Below are 25,407 nucleotides of genomic sequence, written 5' to 3' on the forward strand. Positions count from 1 at the left end.
ATCTATCTATCTATCTATCTATCTATCTATCTATCTATCTATCTATCTATCTATCTATCTATCTATCTATCTATCTATCTATATATCTTTTGTATATCTGCCTTTCTGCCTGTCTGTCTATATATCTTTCTGTCTATATTGTTAAAAGATCATTAGAGTGTAATTTGCATCTTTAAAAAAATAATAGTGAATCCAGTGAGGAAAAAGGAGAACTGTTTCTCTAATGAAGTATCATTACACATTATTACTCTCTCTGAATGTGAGATTATCATCTTAAAATGACTGAATATAGTACTGTATCATTATTAGATTGTCTTTCTATGCTGTGGTGTGTTTAATAATTCTGTTCAACTTTGAGCTCAAGGCGAATTGAGGTTTTTCCAGCACTGCTTTACTTGCATTATACACTGTGTATTCAGGATTGTGGTCTGGATCAGAAATGGGACTAAATTAATCAAATTTGTTGTCAAAAGAATTTATAGCTGCAAAACAATGAGCCACTGCTACAAAACTCAGCATTTCCTCTCTGTGTGTGTCGAAATAAACCAGTTACCCTGGGGCAAAGGCCTAAAACAACTGGAAAGCAAATCAAAACTTCATCCAGCCATGTACTGTGACTAAACGCTTGCTTTGTTAAATTACAATAGATAGTCATTTTACATGCTTTGGTTGCCAGTTGTACGATGTTTATAATTTGTTCGTGACTGATCACACAGATTCATTTTCACACAATCGATTGGCGGGAAGCGTGCACATTTCTTGCCAGGGCTTAAGACGTGTACAACCCTGAACAATTGTTTGCTGGCTCTTACACAATACAGATAAACCTGTATCATTTCTGACAGCAATTATAAACATTTGTTCCGTTGCACAGTTGTAAGTCATCGTGGAAAGCTCTTACACGAAAACTGAAATATCAAATAGCTTCAGTTTGTCTGTTATAATGGTGTTTGATGACCCCATACAGCTACCCAAACATTACCGAAACGCAGTTGGTCGTCATAGCTGAATGACATCAAGCGTTATCTGTTTAATCTAGCGGGAGCCAAGTACAAAGGGTGCTTTCTGGGAAAACCCTTTGTCTGTCTTTATAAGTGTACAAAGGAAATTCGCCTGGGGTCTGCTTTGTGTGCTGCCCCTATTCCGTAGTTATTAAACATTATAAACAATCAATTAAGTGTTTGATTATTTCCCTATACAAACCCATCACCCCTGCTGCGATCTCTTGAAGCTGTTAGTATGGGAAAGTAGTATGCATTTTTAAGCACAATGAGATCTCTAGAATAAAAAGTGAACATATCATTACAAAGATACATATTGCAACTGACCTGTCCTACTTTCATTGATGTGAAAGTCTCAATTTTTCTCTCCATTCAGTTGTATTGTAGTGTAAAAGAAATAAGATGGCAATATCTCTTTCCTATTGTATGGGTTCATTCAGTCGAATAATTTTTTCGTCTTTAATTTACACGTTTTTGTTTAAATAAGACATATTATTATCTACTTTTTACAAGATGTACAGTAATGGCGCTTTTCCATTGCATGTTCCCCTACGGTTTTAGTCGGGTCAGTTTACTTTTGGGGGCTTTTACACTGGGTACAGTACGTAGTCTTCAATACTTTTTTGGTACCACCTAGGTTGAGCTGATACGTGACATGAAAACACTGAAGATCACTAATTGGTCTGAGAGAATTGTGGCGGGCGTTATGCTAAACGCAAGATTAGCTTTGTGCTTGCACTGTCTTAAGCAAACCTGTTGTCATCTGTGCTTTGTTGTTATTCCCAAACTCCCTTTTAGCGGTCAAGAACATTCACAGGTTGAGAAACAAGAACACAATACCAGAGTTTTCCAGACTTGTGGTTTATGGCAGGACATTCGCGACGCGAAAATGCGCAACATTTTGCGACTTAAGGCTCAGGGGAGCGCGTCGATTGACGCAGCGAGTGTTGGTACAAAAACTGTCATGTGAGACTGAGGTAGTGATAAATGTGATGTGCAAACATTTATTTGTGGTGGTCAATTTTGATTTTGTGGCGGACTGAGAAATAAATTAATGTATGGGAACGTATAGCATGTCAACAACGCTCTTACTTTTATGATGTCACAGCAGTAGGCAGCGCAAATATAATGACACGCCTATAATCCCTCCCACTTAAAAGTGATACTAAACTCGATGGAAAAGCTAACCAAGCCAAAGTGATGTGAACTGACGTGGGGTACTATGCAATGGAAAAGCGCCATAACATAAATCACAAGTGTGCCCAGAATTGGTTTGTGAAGTTCAGCTCAAAATACCCCACAGATCATTTACTGTATTTATAGCATTTCCAGAATGCCTCTATTTACGTGGAAAAACATGCTGAATTTGTGCGTGGGTTACTTTAAATGCAAATTAGCGACTGAGCCACACCCCCTTACAAGAACAGAGGCATCAATCAATAGTCACAGGCGGACTGCGGGTCTTAAACTCATGACCATTTCAACTCGATTCCATACACGCTGATAGACAGCTGTTTTTAAATGGTATTTGTGTTCACGTTGTGACTAAACGTTCTGATAAATGTTTCTAATTACAATGCAATTTGCGGGTTCGAGTTAAACTGGTCGGGTAGCTTACGGAATTGAATTAATGCTGCTGTCGGTTAAAGTGGTGTTTGGTTAATTATGGGTTCGTCCCGTGCAAGACTCTGAATTTTGTGTTCTTGAGATTAACTTTGTTGTTACTATAGTATAGCGGTGTGCGTGCTAGAAGTGCATGTGCGTTAGTAAAATAAAGCCAAAAATTTCCACAAAGTTGACAGAATATTAGATAATTTTATTTATTTTGTATCAAATTTTTTTTGTATTTTTTTTAAGATGCGATATTTCTTGGTTTTGCGCTGGGTTGTGTGACTACGGAATGGTGAAAAACTGAAAAGGACTGATTAACATCTACACCACAAAAGCAATCCGGTCGAATGCCTTATTGACTTTCTTTCAATGTGATCGAGCTTAAAAATTACTTGTTACTAGTTACTGTAAAACTATTAATTTCCCTGGTAAATAGTAGTGTAAAAAATTAATTTGCAATATTACAGTTAGCATCCAAAAATGGCTAGTTACTAGTTATTGTCCTCACCAATGCATGAAGCTAGCTCAGTTTTCATTCTGCCAACATATTTGGTTGGTTCCAGCTGCTTGAGGCCTATTGCAGTTTTACTAGACTATATATTTTACTGCTTTATTTAATTACAACCTTGTTTAAAAAATAGTTTGAGCTAGTTTGAGCCAGTTGTACTCTTTTATGGATTAGCCGATTGCAAAAATGATGCATTTACCAAAATTAAAATTTTTTGGGATGTAATGGGAAAGTAATGTAACTAATTACTGTTGTCTGGGAGTAATAAGTAAAGTAATATTATTACTTTTGAAAGGAGGGTTACACTTTATTTTGATAGTCCACTTTAGACATTCTACTAACTATAAACAACTTTGCTACTACATGTCAACTAACTTTCAATAATTTGCAACTATTCATCAACTAACTGTCATTAGTGTATTAGTAGACTGTAACGGTTGGGGTTTGGGAAGAGGTTTGGGTTAGTGGAATAAGTTGACATGCTCCTGCAAAGATACTTATAGTCAGTTGAATGTCTGTTGACATATCATCACAATAAAGTGTTAGTAGATATTAAGCAGACAGTATACAAATTCTCTAAAGATGGGTAGTTGATAATTAGTTGCAAAGTTACGGTAACGCTTTAGATTACAGCCCGGAAAGTACTGGGTAAGTACAGCGAATTTACAGCGTATGTTTCTGTAATTATAGTTTACTTATGAAGTACGTACGTGTAATTATAAGAGAACAATTTATAATATTTGGGGAACAAAGGGGTAACAACCAGGAAAAATACAAATAATACTAACAAATAAAAACTGCGCAAGTACAGCAAATTTATAGCATACATTTCTGTAATTATAATGTACTTATAAAGTACATACATGTAATTTTAAGGGAACAATTTATAATTTTTTTGGACCAAAGGGGTAACAAGTGCCACTTTAATTTACAGCCCGCAGATGTTGTATTTACTCTTTAACTACGTGAAACAAGGGGGTAACATGTGCCACTTTAATTTACAGCCCGCAGATGTTGTATTTACTCTTTAACTACATGAAACAAGGGGGTAACAAGTGCCACTTTAATTTACAGCCCGCAGATTCTGTACTTACTCTGTAACTACGTGAAACAAGGGGGTAAATAATTTTGACTTAGACTGTAACAACACAAAACAGTAACTACAGAAAATGCACTCTTAGAAAGGATGTGTTAATTTTTTACACATCTTTGTGTGTTAAGTTTTTAACACATTATGTGTAATTTCAACACATTATATATCATTTTGTGTTGATTTTGTGTTAAAATATAACACAAGTTGTGTTAAAATATAACACAAGTTGTGTTAAAATATAACACAAGTTGTGTTAAAATATAACACAAGTTGTGTTAAAATTAACACAAAATGTGTTTTTTCCATAATAACACATAGATGGGTGGATTTTGGGACAACGCATTTAGTGTGTCGTCCCAGAATCAACACTAATGTGTTGTTTTTAACACATTTGTTCTAAGAGTGTAGTTCTAGTTTTGCTTGCTTTGTTTTCACCAAAGTTGCCTTGCCTATTTTTAACTTGATGACCCAACAAATTCCTGTACTCTTTTTCTTTCTTAAGGTAAGTAACCTTTATTGAAAATTCTAAATAAATTGTATCGTACTAATAAATAGCATAAACACATTAACTGAATTTTAAGTTTTGTTTAGTAATCTAAAATACTTACTGCATATATTATTTGTATTTTTCCTGGTTGTTACCCCTTTGTTCCCCAAATATTTTAAATTGTTCCCTTATAATTACACGTACGTACTTCATAAGTATACTATAATTACAGAAACATACGCTGTAAATTCGCTGTACTTACGCAGTACTTTACTGCATATATTATTTGTATTTTTCCTGGTTGTTACCCCTTTGTTCCCCAAATATTATAAATTGTTCCCTTATAATTACACGTACGTACTTCATAAGTAAACTATAATTACAGAAACATACGCTGTAAATTCACTGTACTTACGTAGTACTTTCCGGGCTGTAATCTAAAGCGTTACCAAAGTTACTTATAATTAGTAAAATGTCTAAAGTGGACTATCGAAATAAAGTGTTACCGAAAGGAGTAACTACACTGCAAAAAATTATTTTCAAGAAAAAAAATTCGAAGTATTTTTGTCTTGTTTTCAGTAAAAAATATCTAAGAATTCTTAATTTAAGATGCTTTTTCTTGATGAGCAAAACAACCCAAGAAAATAAGTCTAGTTTTTAGACCAAAAATATCAAATTTAAGTGATTTTGTGCATAAAACAAGCCAAAAAAATGTGCCAATGGGGTAAGCAAAAAAATATTAAAAATTTTTTTAAACACAAAATTCAAGAAAAATCAAGAAAAAATTGCTTTTTTGTTTGTTTAATGCACAAAATCACTTACATTTATACCCATCAAGAAAAAGCATCTTAATTTAAGAATTTTTAGATATTTTTACTGAAAACAAGACAAAAATACTAAGAAAATCTTTTCTTGAAAATAATTTTTTGCAGTGTAGTAATGAGTAACATATTACATTTTTTGAGTTTCTAGCCCAACACTGCCAAACACCAAAAACCTTGGTTGCCCAAGCGTGAAGACATTGGTGGACAGCGTACAACCTATGCTAATACGGCAGATTCTGTCAGCCGTCATGGGCGTGGCTTGGGCAATGTGATGTCACATTGACAAGAAAATGAAAACGGCTTGATTGCGAGACCCTTATGGTTTAATAGGGTTTCAGGTTCTACCCTTTCTTTGTATGCTCATACGAAAATGTTCATGAAACTCTTACCTGTTTTTGTCTCTGAGTTTTGAAATTTCTGAAATCTGTGTTATAAGCTCCTTCTCCAGTTTATTTGTTGAGAGTGAATTCTCTAATAACTGAATTGCAATTCTTGTTGTCTGGTTCATAACCTGCAAAATGCAATGCAATGATTACACAGATATTTATCATTTGGTTTTCAAATCTCAGTTGCTATGTTTAATTGTAATAATTGCTATTTGAATTTATATAAATAATTTTCGATCTACTGTATACACTGATGAAGTGATTGCTGTTCAGGTTACCTTGGCCTCCACAACATTGAGTTTTCTGGTCTGTTCAGCGGTCTGTGAGAGAAGGTTTGTGCCGATCTCCAACATAGTGGCCGTCTGGTTATGAACTGCATCAGCCTGGATGTGCACCATCCCAGTCTTCACATTTTGCTGAACGTAGTTTTCTAACTGTTGATGAATAAGTTAGAGAAATTAAAAATGCATGCTAAACCTAGTACAACTCGAGTATGTGGGCATTTGACACCAGTGCTCACTTACAATCAGAAAATAACCAGAAGCATAATACAATGCTGTTTTCCTTTCACATATTGTTTGGGATGTTTTGCAAGTGATCTGTGAACATTTCTGCTCTGACAACCTGAACTAAATCTTTGTTTTCATTGGCCGAGCCTGATTAAAGCCCCCAGCATGCTTCAATAACCATGGGTCAGAACCAGAAATTTTATTATACACAGTTTTGTTGCCTGCCCAGTAGGGTTTTGATTCTTTAGGGACGGGACGCCGTGCCAATCTACGTTGCTGCTGAGTGACCACTTGCTCCCAAGAGATTTGAAAATAAACATGTCATCACCAGGACCACATAGATTCTGAGAAACCGAGTATCTTTGTAATTGTATCACAATGGAAATAAACAGGTTAAACCCCGAGGGACGGCAAATGCGCTTGATGTGGTCAGAAATGAGATGTTGTTGATGTACAGTAGATACACTACACCCTGTGCAAATAATGCAATGGGTACTTTTTAATATCGAGACGACTGTTTGGCACACATTTTTTTGTCACAATTAAACCCGCAATGGTTGATTGATTAGATTAATTAACACAAACAAGAAACCAAAAGTTTGGTATTTGTGCTGTTGTTGTTCACTCCCAGAAGACACAGCATGCCCTGACCGATTAATTGACCCGAGCTTCCTGCCCTGGATTAAAATCACACAAGTTGAATCCAGTTTGGGAACGCTGATCTGGATTCAGTTGGGTCAACGTCATGAGCATTAAGCAAAAGCAGATGTTTTATCTCTTGCGTGTCTCCTCCTTACACAATGCGAGAACGGAAAGGTAAAGTGCATCTGCTTTCTGCTGAGTAGCGATGAAGTCACGAAATGAGAATTGATGACATCATCTTTTTGGATCTCAATTCACGTTGGCCGCAAATGTTTATAGGTGGTTACAAAAAAAAATGCAGGCTGAAGTTCGTTCGGTTCATAGCGATTTAGACAGTCACATTCAAAGAGTACGGATTCCATAAATGTAACCTTCATCATTAATACAAGTTGGTGTCAGTTTAGTGGTGGTCGCTTTTAATAAAAATAAATGATTCATCGTTTAGATGACATTGTTTCCCGAAGAGATTTACAGAAGACATATTAATGTCTCTCAGGATTATCTTGGGGTTAAATGCCTCACTCGAGGGCATAACAGCGATAGGTTAAACCTTGACGTGCTTGAACCTACAGGCTTTCCATCAACGGCTCTTAACCCCAGATCTTTAGTCACTATAAATTACACCACCCAGCTTGAAACTTTTAAACATGAACACAATGTTTACTGTCATTTACAAGTTCTTCACTCGTTCTCAAAGGAACCAGAGAATAAAAGTAAAAAAATACTTTTTTAGGAAGACAGATTTGATTTAACTTTCTTTTAAAAACCACCTGCGGTGAGCGTGTGGTCTGAAAAGCAAACCCGTCTCCCTGCTGGTCTTCCACATTTCCACATTGACTAAATCTCCTGTAATCCTTACATCGCTCTCTGGGGTCTCCGAACACCACAAGAACTCGCCAACCAACAAAACAATAAACAACTTCCTGCTGCGCTATTTCTTATTCCAGCGCAACAAAACCTTTCAGGATCCAGGGGAATTTCTGGCAACGCAACAAAGCCTCCCAGGTCGCAACCGCAAGGTTTGTTTATGTCTTGGAATGCTGCGGATTATTGAAGAGGTTTCCTGGAGTTAAGGTATTCATTTCCTAATGAGGATTATTAAGCATAATAAAAGAGAGGTTTTCTTCAGGCTTGCTTAAACAGAGAGGGAAAAATGTTTGGTTTTGAACTAATGGAGCGTAACATTTCGGTACAGTTCATATGGAAGCGCCAAAGAGAGGCAGTCGGTAGACTTAGTTTATTTGCCATTATGTTTATTGATTATTACATTTCCAAATAGCAGTTGGATGTTAAAACGTTTCCACATTTAAATTCTGTAATTATGATAGAAGCTCTTAATACTTTATGCTTAATGCTTTATTTATGTTCATAAAACAAATAAGATCCAACAAGCTTTGTGCAATAATGTAATATCTGAGGATGCTAGAAGACTTCATTATTTATTTACCCTCATGTCATTTGATCCCCAATGTCTTTCAATGTTCTTCAGAACCCAAGATTTGTTTTTAAAAGAAAGTGTTGTTTTGGGTTACTGTGGGAGTGACCACCTCTTCGAGCTTTAAAAAGAGCAAAAAGTGTTAAACAAATAACTCAACCCGACTCGTGTCGTGTAGTTTAAGTGTCCTAAAGGGATACAAAAGGGTTTGGTAAAAAAAAAACGACTACTTGATGAAAGTCTTGATCTCTGTACCTGACATCCGGTGTACCTGAACTGTTGTTTAGGCAGACTTTTGGGTCCTATTGAAGCTTGAAGTGTTTTGTTGTTTCTATTTGGTAGAGGATTGTTGCCTCGGTCACAAAGAGAGTTGTTTATGGGGGTTCAAACCATAGATATGTATACACATAGATTTATCATTCGACCGCTCCCTATATGCAGACACATCCGCCATTTTGAAATGGTCCAGACGTCACTTTTCCAGGATACCATGACATTGCGCTGCCTCTGGTTCGTAAACCCCGTAGAGATTTATATTCCCGAATATATTTGTATTCCGGAAAAAACCTTTCAGAAGTAAACAAGTTTTGTTTTTATGTATTAACTTAATATTACAGGTTTTTAAACTATAGTAACTTTTTTGGGTGGTTTCCCGGACAGGGATTAGCTTAAGCCAGGACTAGACCTTAGTTTAATTAGGAAAATATAACTAGTTTTAACAAACATCCCTTACTAAAAACATTACTTGTGTGCTTTTTGAGGCAAAACAAAGGGCACTGATGTATTTTAAGATATGTCAGTGCAAGTTGTTTTCAGTTTGGACAGCTCTTACATTTATTTTAGGACTAGTCTAATTCCTGTCCGGGAAATCCCTGTTGTGTTAGCAAACACTTTCATTGTGGTTTATCATAGTTTTACAATTATTGTGTTGGGTTGCCAGATTTGCGAAACAAAACCAACCCAATGGCCAATTAAATCTAGACCAATGACTCTCCCCCAAATGCCAACACATTGGGGCGGTTTGACTAGTACTAGACTAAAATAAATTTAAGAGTTTTCAAACTTAAAAAAAACAACTTACACTGACATATCTTAAAATACATCAGTGCCCTTTGTGGTGCCTCAAAATGCACACAAGTAATGTTTTTAGTAAGGCATGTTTGTTATGACTAGTTATATTTTCATATAATTAAACTTAGGCCTAGTCCTTGCTTAAAGCAGACATATCATGCTTTTAAATTAGTCCTTTTTACATATAAATCATCTATTTGTGGTCTATATAAAGCGAAACTGCAATGCTTGGGTCTGAATTCCTCATTATTATAGCTCCACAGGCCCCTTTTTTACCCCTTTTCTGATGTGCATCTGAGAGCAACTCGTTTTGGTACTGTCTTTTTAAATGCACGTCATACCCTGCCCCCTCTCCAGGTTGCAGAGATGACACTCGGTTAAACTCCACCCCGTTCAGCCATTTTTGCAGTTTTATAGCAGAGATACGATTATCTAGCGGCACAGAAACTTTTTATTTACTCGTTATTCACAAAATGTCAACAACGGAAGACTTGTCCATCCCGCCTTATATGTTTGCGCCAGAGTCAGAAATGGAGCGAGATGAAAATGAAGACGACGAACCTGCAGAACAACGTCTTCATATGGAGGTATCGCAATGGTGTGTTAATGCCGGCTGTCTTATTTCAGAATATTAACAATTATAAAGTTGACTATTATTCTTAGTTAATTGTAAGTTGTTGTAATATGCTATAACTTAATCCCGGGTTGATGACCACATGCGACATGCAGGCTGCAGCCTTCGGATTGAGAAACAGCACTGCTAAACCATGACAACCGTGTACTTTACTGTTTTTAAAGTTATTTACAGCTTACCGAAGTGCTCTGCTCGTCGTCTCCAAACATAGAAGTAATTGACCCCTCAATCAGACGAAGTCTATCGGCAAATCCTACTTTATACTGGTGGAGGTTAGTGAAATAGTTATCCTGCGCACTAAAAAATGACATTTCCGTGAAAAATAAAACTCAACCAGGCACAGGTTCAACAACCGAACATTTTGATTTACTCTCTCGTAACTTCTGCATCCTTGAGCTTGGACTACAATATCGCAGCGAGAAATTGAAAATGGCGGATTGCTCGTAGTGTTGGGCTGGAAGTCGATGTCCTTATTTGGCAGTTCCGCTGCAAATACTGTGACGTAATTGTTCAAGAAACGTAATAGATAATAGAAAAATCAGAACCGGTTGGAAAATATGACCAAAACAGAATATAAAGATATCAACAAAGCACCTGAAGAGACTAATTTCAACTTTTATGTACTTCTAAACACTACAAATATACAACAAAATGCATTTAAGAGCTAAGAAAGTGGATTTAGCATGATATGTCTCCTTTAAGCTAATCTCTGTTCAGGAAACCACCCCTTTATTTTCATAATAAAAATATCTTAATATTGACAGGCGATAAACAAAACCCTGGCTTTAAAATGTAATCATTCTACAATATTCGATCCGGCCATTTTCGCCAATATCGGACTAATATCAATATAGAATATCGGATTGGCCCACCCCTAATTTAATCCACATGAAAAGCAATCTGCATCCCCAGTTTTAAAGTGTTCACAGCACACTTGGTGAAACTGGTTAAGGGGCCGTTTACATGTCGCGCCTAAAACGGGTGGATAATGCTTGGCGCGTAGGTTCTTGTCACATGACCTGGCAGTGCACTTGCAGTATTCTGAAAAGTTGAGATGTTTTTAACTTGATGCGGTTCGGACAGGTCCAAGCCTGTCGCACCACGTGCACGTCACACCACGTGCGGGTTGCGATTGCGTCACTTCCATTATGAGCGTGCATACCGCGCGCCTACATTTGAAATAACAAACTTGAGTGTGCAAAAGACGCCATATATGTGAACCTGCCCTAATACTGCATTGGACCGTGATAAATATATATATGTATAAATATATATATATATATATATATATATATATATATGGTTCAAACAACAAGAGGGGGAGCAAATTATGACTTTGAGCAGTGGCGGCTCATTACTGCTCATCCGAGGAGCGCAAATTCAAAAGTGTAATGTGTGTTGCTTGTGTTTTCAAAATATGTGTTTGTTGCGTCATGTGAACCATGTGCATCATGTGTTTTGTCAAAATAAGTGCCTGCTGCACACGCGTCAAAACCGTTTATGATAAAAGAGACGCTCACGTTCACAAAATAGACGCAAGACACTCCCTTAACAAATGCGAGCATCTCTTTTATCATAAACCCTTTAGATGCGTCTGCAGCAGGCACTTATTTTGACAAGACATGTGAGGCACATATGATCACTAGATGCGCAGAACACATTATTTTCAAAAAAGGAACCACAAAAATGACGGGCTACATACATTGTGATGAACTTTGCATCGTGCGCCCTCGAAAAAAAGAAGTCACCGGCCGCCACTGACTTTGTGTAAGTTTTAATTTTTGGGTGAACTTTCCCTTTAAGAGTTTTTTCTTTGATATCTGTGACTTGAAGTGTTACAGCACTGTTCATTTTGGAAGCATTTGTATGAGAAAAGAAAGCTTATATGTTGGATTGCCATATTTAATTTAACATTTGCAAGATGTGGACATAAAACTGTTCTTGCAATATTGTGAGTGGTGACATTAGAAAAAAACTCTTATTTTTACTATCTTTTGTTATATTAATTTTGGCACCTTTGGAACATGACTTCATAAAGGAAGGGCAGTATACACGCCCTTAAGGCGAGAGTATATTGTTCCCTGTAGTAAGCTATATTTTAAGGGGTCATTGTGTCAGATTTTACAATATATGAAGTTAAATTATATCTGACAGGGTAGATGACCTTACAGAGGCAATTATTTTTTTTTATAAAGGTGAAGGGGTACATGTCTCTTGGTTATTTTCATGATTTTCTGTAATACTAGTGATAACGATTATGTATGCATTATAGCGAGATATTCGATGAGGCTTTAGTGAGGGACATGCTGCTTCTGTCAAGAAGTATTTTTCATACAGTAAAATCTGTGTGGTCCATATTGAAATGCTTTTCCAGCCATATAAGAAATATGTAAACTTACTGTCTGTTTTGGATGGCAGAAATCCCTGCTTTATGTATTTTATTTCAGATTACTGCTAGACAAACTGCTAGGACTTATGCTATCACACTACTAATTTATTTAGGCAGCATGCATATTGTGCACCATGCCAATATTCTGACAAAAAGGATCAAGAAATGGTCCCAGTCAATAGGGCAGTACCTTTTAAAAAGCTCTTAATATGGTAGAGATATGTATACATTTTTGTACCAATTTTTTTTTTTTTTATAAAATGTGTTCATGTTGTGAAAGTGTTAAGAAAGATTTATTGTTTCCATAGTGCACAAAATAGTATGCATTATACATTACATACTGTGCATTACGTAGCATGCTAGAATGCAAGTCCAAACCTTTCAGTATCTGCAGCTTGTTTTATTTTTACAAACAAACACACAGAAAACTTTATATTTCCAGTATTATTTAAAGTTTAGTGGCGAAGTTTGATTTATGCAACAATGAATTTTTTTAACAACTTGCTCAATTTTATTGCAACTCTAATAAAAAGATATTTATCTTGCCAAAATATTATTTCATTATAAAAACATTTCATAAATATTTTTGACCACTTTTATAAGATGCTGTTTAATGTTTCTTTTTATTAGAAATAACACTGAAGATATTCCTGATACAGCAACCTTTCCATTTTTTTTTATTATTATTCTGGAGCATATTGAACATCCTTTTAAGGATTTGATTTTGTAAATCTGTAGGTGTGAGTGGTACGCCTCACATATTTGTATAGACCCCTATATGCTTCCTGATTCATTTTTGTCATGTTATCTTTCCGCTTTAAGACCTCCGCATACCCCACAGCTCAACAACATGACCTGATAAACTTGATCTTTCGTGCCTTGACATGACACTGTGCGGTAAGACAGAATTTAGGGTGAGAGCACCCGACTAACATCGCTAGATTTGAGCTAAACTTAGCAGAACCGCTTTAATCTCAGACTCTTTAGAACTTCCTGGAGTTGAGGGTTTGTGTTAATACTTGGACCAACTGTACTAAATTGTGCCTTGTACGGGGGCAGATCGAGCAGAACCAGCGCTGACCCGCGGGGAATTATTCCAGAACAATCTTCTCTCACATCTCAGTATTAAATCAGAAGCAGATGGACGAAATCTGTGCTGTTGAATCTGCTCTCACTCTCTGTCTTTTCAACAAGCCTACTTTGCAAAGGAGGGATATTAATTTTTCCACCTGCCTGTCTGTTTTTGCATAACCTTTCACCTTCTTTTAGTGTAAAAGACACATTTCTCAGACATAGGATGCATTAAATAGATCATTTGACACAGATTATTTGTCCTGGTAAATATGCGAAGCTAAATTTATTTGATTTGACATATGCACATACAGATATTTATGACTACAACAATCTTTCCATATATAGCCAAGACCGGGGCTAGTTATCACAAAGCTACACTAACATGCAGTGATTGGGCATATAAGTACTCAAACTAGGATACGTTAAGGTTTTTAATTACTGAATGTTGCATGTATACACTCACCTAAAGGACTATTAGGAACACCTGTTCAGTTTCTCATTAATGCAATTATCTACTCATTAATGCAATTATCTAATCAACCAATCACATGGCAGTTGCTTCAATGCATTTAGGGGTGTGGTCCTGTCAAGACAATCTCCTGAACTCCAAACTGAATGTCAGAATGGGAAAGAAAGGTAATGTAAGCAATTCTGAGCGTGGCATGGTTGTTGGTGCCAGACGGGCCGGTCTGAGTATTTCACAATCTGCTCAGGGAAAAACATCCAGTATGCGGCAGTCATGTGTGCGAAAATGCCTTGTTGATGCTAGAGGTCAGAGGAGAATGGGCCGACTGATTCAAGCTGAAGAGCAACTTTGACTGAAATAACCACTCGTTACAACCGAGGTATGCAGCAAAGCATTTGTGAAGCCACAACACGCACAACCTTGAGGTGGATGGGCTACAACAGCAGAAGACCCCACCGGGTACCACTCATCTCCACTACAAATAGGAAAAAGAGGCTACATATGCACAAGCTCACCAAAATTGGACAGTTGAAGACTGGAAAAATGTTGTCTGGTCTAGGGCCGGGACAACGCGTCGACGTAATCGACGACGTCGACGCAAAAAATACGTCGACGCAAAATATGCGCGTCGATTCGTCAGACCCAAAAAGGTGTCGCCGTATAGTAGTAGCAACGCGAGTGGCTCCAGTCCACGCCGGTTTCACAGCAAGTGTGAGCAGTGCGTAAGCGACGCATGTTTTTTTCGGCGCCCATGTTAGGAAGCATGCACCCCGCTGCATGAGCAGCGCAAGCTCGCGGCGCTGTTGTGGCAGTGCTGCGATCGTTTCTGCGTCGTTTCTGCTGCGCTGCTCAAGCTAAATTAAAGTGAAAGTGCTTTGTTTATGGTTTAAATGCTCGTGGATTGACGCGAAAGAGTGTCATTTTACCATAAAATCATGAATGTGATGCCAAGTGTGTTTTAAACAGTCATGACTTTGAGCAATGTAACAGAAAGCAATGAAATATGTAAAAACACACTGTTGCCAGAAGACTGCGCTTTCATTCACTCTCTGTACAGCAGTAAATGAGTCCTCATCTATCTTAATAAACTTAAGAGAAAGAGATTTAATAATGTTTGTGCTTCTTAAGTCTAATTCTGTTTATATCTGTCATTACATGGACTAGAACAGCACGAAAACAGTGTGGATTAAACAAATCAAGTTAAATGAATTACACTGACCATCAAAAGGCACATGAAGAGGTTTTGCTCATAAATGCATGTAATATAAAGGAATGTGTGAACTTGAGATTTTTATACTGTTACTAAACTGCACAGTATGCTCTGAAAACGCTTTATTGAATGCTACTCTGACTAAGAATGCATTATTTTGCACTTGTATAGTCTTTTTTTATTTTGAAATTTTAAGAGCAATAAACATAAATTGAAATGTTTACATTCAGATATGTAAATCAACATTTATATATTGCTATTAGTTAATTAATGGGGAAATAATCGAGAATCGAATCGAATCGAAGTCGAATCGGACTGATAGAATGAATCGTTAGATTAATCGATGCATCGAAAAAAGAATCGCTAGATTAATCGTTTAAAAAATAATCGTTTATCCCAGCCCTAGTCTGGTCTGATAAATCTCGATTTCTGTTGAGACAGTCAGATGTTAGAATCAGAATTTGGCGTAAACAAAATGTGAACATTGATCCATCATGCCGTGTTACCACTTTGCAGGCTGCTGGTGGTGGTGTAATGGTGTGGGGGATGTTTTCTTGGGACACTTTAGACCCCTTAGTGCCAATTGGGCATCGTTTAAATGCCACGGCCTACCTGAGCATTGTTTCTGACCATGTCCATCTCTTTATGACCACCATGTACCCATCCTCTGATGGCTACTTCCAGCAGGATAATTTCTTGAACATGACAATGAGTTCACTGTACTAAAATGGCCCCCACAGTCACCAGATCTCAACCCAATTGAGCATCTTTGGGATGTAGTGGAACGGGAGCCTCGTGCCCTGGATGTGCATCCCACAAATCTCCATCAACTGCAAGATGCTATCCTATCAATATGGGCCAACATTTCTAAATGCTTTCAGCACCTTCTTGAATCAATGCCATGTAGAATTAAGGAAGTTCTGAAGGTAAAAGGGGGTCAAACACAGTATTAGTATAGTGTTCCTAATAATACTTTAGTTGAGTGTATATTATGTAATGTCATTTAGTGTGACATTTGACAGTAGACTACATACAAACTATACTATAGTAATATTGGTTATATCGTCATATTATAATGTTAAAATCAGACAAATTTTAACATTTGTACATAATAATAATTCAAAAATGTCAAGGTTGTTTTCATAAAATAAATTAGGTTTGTATAAAATAATTAATTTAAATCAATCACTTAATAGGAAATGTGACTCGCATAACCTTGCAATGTTTGTTTGTATTGGAAAGAGTTTGAGTTCAGTGTCTGAACCCATTTTAGCAAAGATACTGTATAGTTGTGAGGGCCTGCAATGTTTTCACAACAAGATTTGCCAAGTTGAGATGCTCTGAATGCAAAAGAGAGACTGTTTAAGTAAAGGTATACAAGCATTTTCAATTCATTTCTATGTGCAAGTCTGAGGTCGCAATCCTGGATTGTGGGATTGACTGTGGCACGGATGAGAATGACGTGGTCGACATTGCATCAAATAAATTTGAGTTTCTCTTCTTCATGCAAATGTGGAAACCGTCTTCTTCCAACAGTGTACGACTGAGCTGTATTTACGTGAACAGCATTGATCCGATTTTTTTCCTCTGCAAGGGAAACAAGTGAGGCGCAGCAGGTGTCATAAAACTGCCGAAAACTCACTGCAGTTGGCCAAATTCAAGATTTTTGGGAATGTTTTTTTCTGCGAGGCCATTCATACATCGTAAAATCCATAACTGTGCTAAAATATACAGTATGGGAATATATCATTTTTCTGTCAAAGTTGATATAAAGCACACGGCACAATTTGATAATGTGACCTGCCAAGTAGCTCTTAAGAAAAGAGACCAATCCATCATACGAACAAAAGGTTCACCAGGGAAATATCAGATATCATTTTTTTAGATTTTATATCTTTATTGTAGAAAGTCAAAATTTCTGGTAATGTAATAAAAAAAGATAACCACAAACAGTGGGGTCCAGTGGTTCATGCAGTGTGTTTTCAGCTTGTGTCAATCAGAAAAAACTCTTTTTTTCATACGTGAATGTCAAGAAAATAGTTCACTTTGGCTGCAAAGGAATGAAAGTTATTTGCATTACATAAAAATATATCGTTACATTAATTTTAATGACCTATAGCACTTTTTCAAGCAAAAAAACCATGACAAGTTTACAATGAAGTAACGCGCTGAATAGCCACCATAGTACGATGCAAAGTTGGAAAACTAATAGTGTGTTGCCGAGTCCAAGTCAAGACCGAGTCTTTGAAGGGTCGAGATCGAGTCGAGAGGATAAAACATGTCCACCTACAGAGCCCTGGAGCCAAATCTGACAATAGTTTCTAACCACATTCGGGCTCAATGTATACATTTTTTAGATGCTACATTTTCATCCTTTTACTTCCCATGATGCACTGCGGTCATTTGCACATTCATTGTAAATTGTTGTTATTAGTTAATGTTAATAACAACTGTTTCGCAATTGTTTCTGTTATCGCCAGGGAAGGGTGTATTGTCAATCGATGTGCTTGTTATATTTGTTTGTTGTAATGTTATTTGACCCTGTTTACTTAGTTAACATCGATGAGATCTCTTTTTGTTTTATGGCTTAAGGGGTGTTCTTTTCATTGAGTGAACGAAATGTGGATGTTCAAGCGAACAAATAAATATCTGTTTGTTTAAAACCTTACCTTATCAGGGACCCACAATTCAACACAGAACACACGCATTCAAACAAGCAATTATCTGACATCTAAGTCAATAGATCTCACTGTGAAAAATTATTGCGCAACGTTTCTCAGCTGCTTCGATGAAAGTCGACGAGTTACTTGAACGATTACGCTTTTCTAATCTTGCTGGATGATTATGTAGAGGTGGAAGGGTTAAGACGATATTTGATTGAGCCAGACTTTAACATCTATTATGATTATCAAACCTTACTGCTTCTCTGAAACCGTGTTTTCTTTGCAATTCAGATCGGGCTGCAACCAATCAGAGCGAGGCTGTTGACCCTGTGGCGGATGGGGCGTGCAGCTGTGCAGAAAGAGCCGTGATTCCTCTCTCTCTGAGCTAACATAAACAAACAAACTGTGGGCTAACGCTCAGGGCTGCGGCACAATCCACCCTGGACGACAGGAGGCTGATTTGGGTAATATATGAGGCACTTACGATCTTTTTCTTTTTTTTTTGTACAAGGTTAAGATTAAAGAACGTAGAATAGGCTTTCCGAGACAGATAGAAAAACTCCTGGTAAACATTTCCATAAAGTTTTGTAGGCAAACTTGCGTTTTGGCAGACAAATGAGATGAACATTAGGTAAACAATGCAATTTAATTCTGTTGTTTGCTAACTTTTTACTTGTACCGCCAGTTACAGCGCTAACTTTTTTATTTAAAGAGGACATTTCGCAATGCTTTTTTAAGATGTCAAATAAATCTTTGGTGTCCCCAGGGTACGTATGTGAAGTTTTAGCTCAAAATACCCCACAGATAATTTATTATAGCATGTTAAAATAACCACTTTGAATGTGTGAGCAAAAATGTGTCGTTTTGGGTGTGTCTTTAAAATGCAAATGAGCTGATCTCTGCACTAAATGGCAGTGTTGTGGTTAGATTAGTGCAGATTAAGGGGCGGTATTATACCTTTCTGACATCACAAGAGGATCCATATTTCAATGACCTATTTTTTCACAAGCTTGCAGAGAATGGTTTACCAAAACTAAGTTACTGGGTTGATCTTTTTCATATTTTTTAGGTTTATACAAGCACTGGGGAATAAATTATTGCACTTAAACATGGAAAAAGTCAGATTTTCATGATATGTCCCCTTTAAAGGAATATTCAATTTTCTTAAAAGAAAAATCCAGATAATTTACTCACCACCATGTCATCCAAAATGTTGATGTCTTTCTTTGTTCAGTCCAGAAGAAATTATGTTTTTTGAGGAAAACATTGCAGGATTTTTCTCATTTTAATGGACTTTAATAGAGCCCAACATTTATACTTAACTCAACACTTAACAGTTTTTTTCAACAGAGTTTCAAAGGACTATAAACGATCCCAAAGGAGGCATAAGGGTCTTATTTAGCAATACGATTGTTATTTTTGACAAGAAAAATTAAAAATATGTACTTTTAAACGACAACTTTTCGTCTAAGTCCGCGGTCCAGCGCGACCTAACGTAAATGCATAGTGACGTAGGGAGGTCATGTGTTACATATATAAAACGCACATTTGCGGACCATTTTAAACAATAAACTGCCACAAAGATATTAATTAGTATCAGTTGACATACAACAACGTAGGAACGGTCCCCTTTTAAGACGCTTGTAAACACTGGCGCAGAGTTTCGCGTTCGTCTTCTGTGACCTCTTGACGTCATGACGTATTGCGTGGGGTCAGCTGGCTCATCACGACCGGATCTACATGACGAGAAGTTGTGGTTTAAAAGTGTATATTTGTTATTTTTATTGTCAAAAATGACAATCGTTTTGCTAGATAAGACCCTTATGCCTCGTTTGGGATCGTTTATAGTCCTTTGAAACTCCGTTGAAAAAAAACGTTAAGTGTTGAGTTAAGTATTAAATGTTGGGCTCTATTAAAGTCCATTAAAATGAGAAAAATCCTGCAATGTTTTCCTCAAAAAACATAATTTCTTCTCGACTGAACAAAGAAAGACATCAACATTTTGGATGACATGGTGGTGAGTAAATTATCTGGATTTTTCTTTTAAGAAAATTGAATATTCCTTTAATTAAACTCTACAGACCCGCCAGCGGGGCCAAATGCATGCATAACGTTATTTTGTAAAATAAGACAATTTTTTATCAATTTACTTCAAAAAAATTGCATAGATGACTCTTTAAATTCAGGCATGCCCAATTCGAGCATTTATGATTTTATGCATTATGGAGTTTTGTTTATTTTGGTCCACATGTGTTGGCTTGGACCATTTATAATCTGAGTTTATTCACTTTTTGCAGATATATGCATTTTACAGTCTGCATTTTGTTAGATTACAGACCAAAAATATTGATGACTCAGATTGCACTCAACATGATTTTGACCAATCAGATGTTCTGTAGAACAAGGATGCCCCATCCCCATTACAACGTGCAAGACTTCGGACAAGGAGTAGCAAGGATCAACTCATTTTATGCCTGTAAGCATGCTATTTACATAACCTTAAGCATAGGCGCCGATTCCCACTGAAATGGCAGACATGCTCAATTAATTTTAAACAAAACCCTTTTGAATTTCGGGAGCCTCTCTGATTGGTGTAATATCTACAATGCTCTGATAAATAAGCTAAATAAGGGGCACTTCATATTTAGTGTCTAAAACTGTGCAGAAAATTCATCCTTCATAAAGCGCCTGGGCGTCTGCCATTGCTAAGCAACTTAAGTGTTGCGCGTTGTTGTGCCGAGCACCCACCGGAGAAAAAAGTTAACCGCACCTATGGCCTTAAGCTATAAAGAAAATGTCACCACATATTTACTTATGATCACTGATGTGCATTCATCAAGTAAGATCAACAAATAAAAAATTGTAACCAGGAGTCCCATTTTTACCGTGTCTTGCAAAAGCATTAATTTTATTTCATATAACGGATTATTCCATTTGTGTAATGTCCCGTTGGAAATTCTGGCAGAACAAAGTATACTGACATTTTCACATCAGCAAGAAAAAACAAAAGAGGTCTCTGACTGTAACACAGCAGATGTCCCAGTACTCGTCTGTGTTTTTTCTTCTAAACTTCTTGTTCTGGGTTGCAACACTAATGGGCTTTCAAGTAGACACTGGGACAGGTTAAAAACATCTATTTCCTTCTTAATGTTTGCCCCTTAAACAGGATGCACATTTATTATTCTCTGCCATTGCTGTTCTTATTTAAATGCTTTATTGCTTTTCTTAAGGGGAAATTAATGGCGACAGTCATTGCAGTTTTAAAGAGGCGCTGCGTGTGCGTGATGGCGGGGGGAAATTACCGCTACCAGTTAGTGTGAGTTTACCTACAAAAATGCCTTTGATCAAAGCGAGAGAAACCGCCGTGCCTCATGAGAGCAAACAGTAAACCTCAAGACTCTAATCATTCATCTGAAGCACACAAACATAAGGATACGAATGAGCCACTGGTCTGGAATCAGTTTCGGACACAACTTTAAGTGTGGGATAGCATTTGGTTTTTGAAATCAAGTTACGAAAACTTTGGTTTCAATACAGTATATCTATACTTGGACACCACATTTGTTTGTTTTACAAGATGAAGTATAATTTTTCCTATTTCACGAATCTACCTATAATAAAAATATAGAAATTACATTTTACTAAATTCCCCCATTGGTCACACAAACAAATAGTCACCCAAAATGCATGCAGTTGGTCAAGCCAAAGTTGCTGTGCATGTGTGGGTTATGGGGTTAGGCTGGTCTAAGTATTTTAAATGAGAATGCATCACTTTTCCCCAAAATAAGTTAAATTAATTTGATGTTAGCTTTAGATATGAGGGGCTTAAATGGGCATAACCACATGTCTCACAACATTTCTGGCTCCAGTCAGTAAGCAAAACCAGGTCTTTAAAGCTTTGTAAATACAACCCATGCTTACTTCAATCTACAATTGTCCTGGGTCTCTGATCATTACTGAGACAAACTCCAGATTACAAGCATGATTAGACCCAAAATTATATCCCGACATGATTATGTGGTTGTATGCCAATAAAAAAAACTACAGTGTGTTATATTCATTTCAGTATTTACGTGTAGCACAATCAATGCAAAACCACATTTATCAAGTCCACAGTGGAAATAATTGCATTATACTGTTGAAAGACTTAAGCGTAATAGAGATCAGTTAAAATGACCTACAAAATATTGATATAAATCTCAGAAATTGGTTCTGAAATGTCTTTTTTGTATTTAAAGAGGAGACGAGGAACAATAAAAAACAGAGCGCACTAAAGCAAGGACAAATGAAATCCTCAGAGCCGTTTCAAAATATTTGTTGTTTTCTTCGTGCAAACCGTGTAAATGAGTTTTATATTTGTTTTGACGCACACATGCAAATGTGACTGCACAATAATCTGAACTATAAAAACAAATTAAACACAAAACATAATCACACATGATGTTCATCAAAGACTCTTAAAAGTTTGCATTTTCCCACAGTAGAAAGTACATTCACATGTGTTGGTTGGTGTAAACATTGCATACTCAAATTTAAACCAAAAATGCCAAAATACAGCAATACTTTGCTTTTCATCATAATACCTCAGTCACACATGAGGAGCTCAGATGCAAAAGCATATAATACTATTATCCGAATGCTCTCGGTGCGTATTTTACGCTTCAAATTCGCTTCATCCCGACCTCAGGTCATTCAGAAATACCAGTTTGTTGGCAGAATCCATTAAAACCCTCATGCTTTGCATCTGGGCTCTTAATATGTTTCTATTATTGTAATGATTAGTTAATAACTGCATATTAGGCCTAAAACAAGAATCACTATGACTTTTACTGTAGTTTCATTCGCAAAAGATGTTTAAACCAACCATGAACCTTAAGGGGGCGTGCACACCAAAGCGTTTAAACGTGGCTGAAACGGCAGGTGGATGTGACTGTAGGCGCTTGCCAGCTTTTTTTCTGCTGAAAGCTTTGGTTGCTATGATACTTCAGCTTTGTTAATCAGTCATTGAGCGATGCGCCCATAGATATGTATAAAGGCTAGATGTCTCGCCCACACTGCTGGCCAATTGAGTGGAACGTCTGCATTTGGCGGCCATCTTACCACAGGCAGCTCGCTCACTCGTAGCATTGTGTTTTAATGGTGCAGGTACTTTTAAATGACCATAACTTGCTTAATTTTCTACCGATTTTCAAATGGTTTGGTTTATTATAAACGTCAAAGATGTACCTATGAAACTGCATACTTATACAAAAAAATCCAGAATTATAGCCACGTTAATAACGTTTGTAATAAACCAAACCGTTTGAAAATTGTTAGAAAATTGAGCAAGTTATGGTCATTTAAAAGTACCTGCACCATTAAAACACAATGCTACGAGTGAGCGAGCTGCCTGTGGTAAAATGGCCGCCAGGTGATGATATTAGAGATTCCGCCGTAACACATCTAGCCTTTATACATATCTATAGATGCGCCGGGTAGTTGTTGTGATATTTGTCCCACCCATCCTCCACTATGACTGGACGGCCGAGTGAGAACTGACATTGACGACCTGAGCGTTTCACCCAAAGTTGGACATTTTTCAACTCTCTAGGTTTAGCGCAGAAAAACTGCAGTTTTTGAAAAGTGCGGCACTTCCATTGGAAACAATTGAAAATATAAGACAACTTCGGGCGTAAAGGCTTTAGTGTGCACGCTTCCTAAAGCTAAAAGTTAAATTTCAGCTTTACGCATACACGACGGTCTCTGTACAGTGCATTTGACGCAAATTTTGTTATCAGAATAGTATGCATCCACTGTAGGCGGACCGTCGGATTTCTGTAACTGTGCATACTTTGTACAGGTAGGTCGTGCATGTGTGTACAAGAGAATGTAGTGTGTAGCCCACGAGATGCTTGCATTTTGTTGCAATGTGCATGTGTCGAACGTCATGCACAAGTCAAATAAACAATGCCTTGCAAGGCTGTGCATTCGATCGTGTACATACGCTTATTCATGTACACGTAAAATCTGACTAAACTCTGGGCTTTGACCTTAAACTTAAACATGCATCTTATCCAGCATTTTTGTTGCTGTGAATGTGTTTTGCCAACCGTATGGCGTGTTGAGGAGCAACTAAATATTTCATTTCATAGGCATTTGAAAGAAGGAGGGAGGGCTCTCTTTACTTGGACCGGTAAACAATCACTTAGCAAACACCCACTGCAATCCACACAAAAACAATCCCAGAAGTCCTCAACAGTGCCCTGTCATCTACCCACAATATGGACAAAGCCTCACTTTACTCGAATGTTTCAGTAAATTTTTTTAGGTTATTTTTGTTACAGCACAGCTCGACGGCGTCAGGTCTTCTGCTGTGAAAGCAGTAATATTTCAATGACAGCTGAGTCTGTTCATCAAAATGTCTTTGCTGAATAGCTGTTAAGTTCATCGCTATCAGTGAGGTTGTTGTCGCTCTGTAGGAGTTCTGGCTCCAGTGGAGATCTCCTAATGTTGACTGATGCTCGACCAAGACCACGTCCACATCTTCCCCAAACCCGAAGACACTTCCTTAAGAATGATAAACACGAGCGAAATGTTTGTTTAACAACCCGAAGCCTTCTGCCGTGAACAGAGCCAAACTAAATATACACACACAAAGAAGAGCACACACAAATAACGCAGCAGGAGACGAAACCTATGTATAAGAGTCAAGCACAAACACTTAATGCATCTCTTCTGTTGTGCATGCTTTTGCAGCCTGAACTCATTGGAATACGTATTTTACGAGTTGGCAAAGTAAATTGTACGAAAACGTACACTTATCATGAATAAACAATCATGAAACCCCACCCCTGAACCCAAAGGCACGGGGTGAAAGCAAATCGTAAAAACGTATGTGTGTCGTCGTACAAAATATTACGAATAAGCGTATTTTACCATATTTTGCCATGATATTGCGTTATTGTCCAAACTGTTAAGGGGGTTCGCACACCCAGGCGAGAAGCACCGCGTTGCATGTAGGACAACTCAGAGGTATCTTACACCTGAAGTGCACATAAAATAGCACAAGCTTAGTCAGATAGCGTCTACCTCAAAATGCAAAATAAACGTTAGCAGCCAATGTTAATCGCTAACTATTTGGGACAAATATGATGTTATTTAATATTAAACTCTGTGAGTGGCGCTCTGTGGTGCGACAGGGATTTGATCAGCGTCCTGAGTCACAGCGGACAGCCGCCGACAGCTGGCGACAAGCGCCACCGTTGTGCGTACATTCATAGAAAATAATGTATTCTGTTTTTAGATTCATGGCACGGCGCTGCACTTCTCGTCCAGTGTGCGACCACCTTTAGGCCGTGTACATTGCATGTTTGAAGTGACTCAATTAAGATTTTTCAACCCAGTCTCACAAAGTTGCGTATAAAA

The 25,407-nt window shown here is 37.3% G+C and overlaps 1 protein-coding gene across 1 annotated transcript in view; it reads right to left on the reverse strand.

Moving 5' to 3' along the window:
- The window catches only part of angpt4 (angiopoietin 4), a 48,519-nt gene that overhangs the window by 13,716 nt on the left and 9,396 nt on the right, over window positions 1-25,407 (reverse strand). The window contains exons 2-3 of the mRNA XM_065279589.2: window positions 6,189-6,344; window positions 5,914-6,035 (exon numbers count right to left, since the gene is read on the reverse strand). Of these exons, the coding sequence (XP_065135661.2) occupies window positions 5,914-6,035; window positions 6,189-6,344 (278 nt within the window). The remainder of the gene's footprint in view (window positions 1-5,913; window positions 6,036-6,188; window positions 6,345-25,407) is intronic.

The sequence above is a fragment of the Paramisgurnus dabryanus genome, chromosome 7 (genome assembly GCF_030506205.2).
Source record: "Paramisgurnus dabryanus chromosome 7, PD_genome_1.1, whole genome shotgun sequence".
Classification (NCBI taxonomy): domain Eukaryota; kingdom Metazoa; phylum Chordata; class Actinopteri; order Cypriniformes; family Cobitidae; genus Paramisgurnus; species Paramisgurnus dabryanus.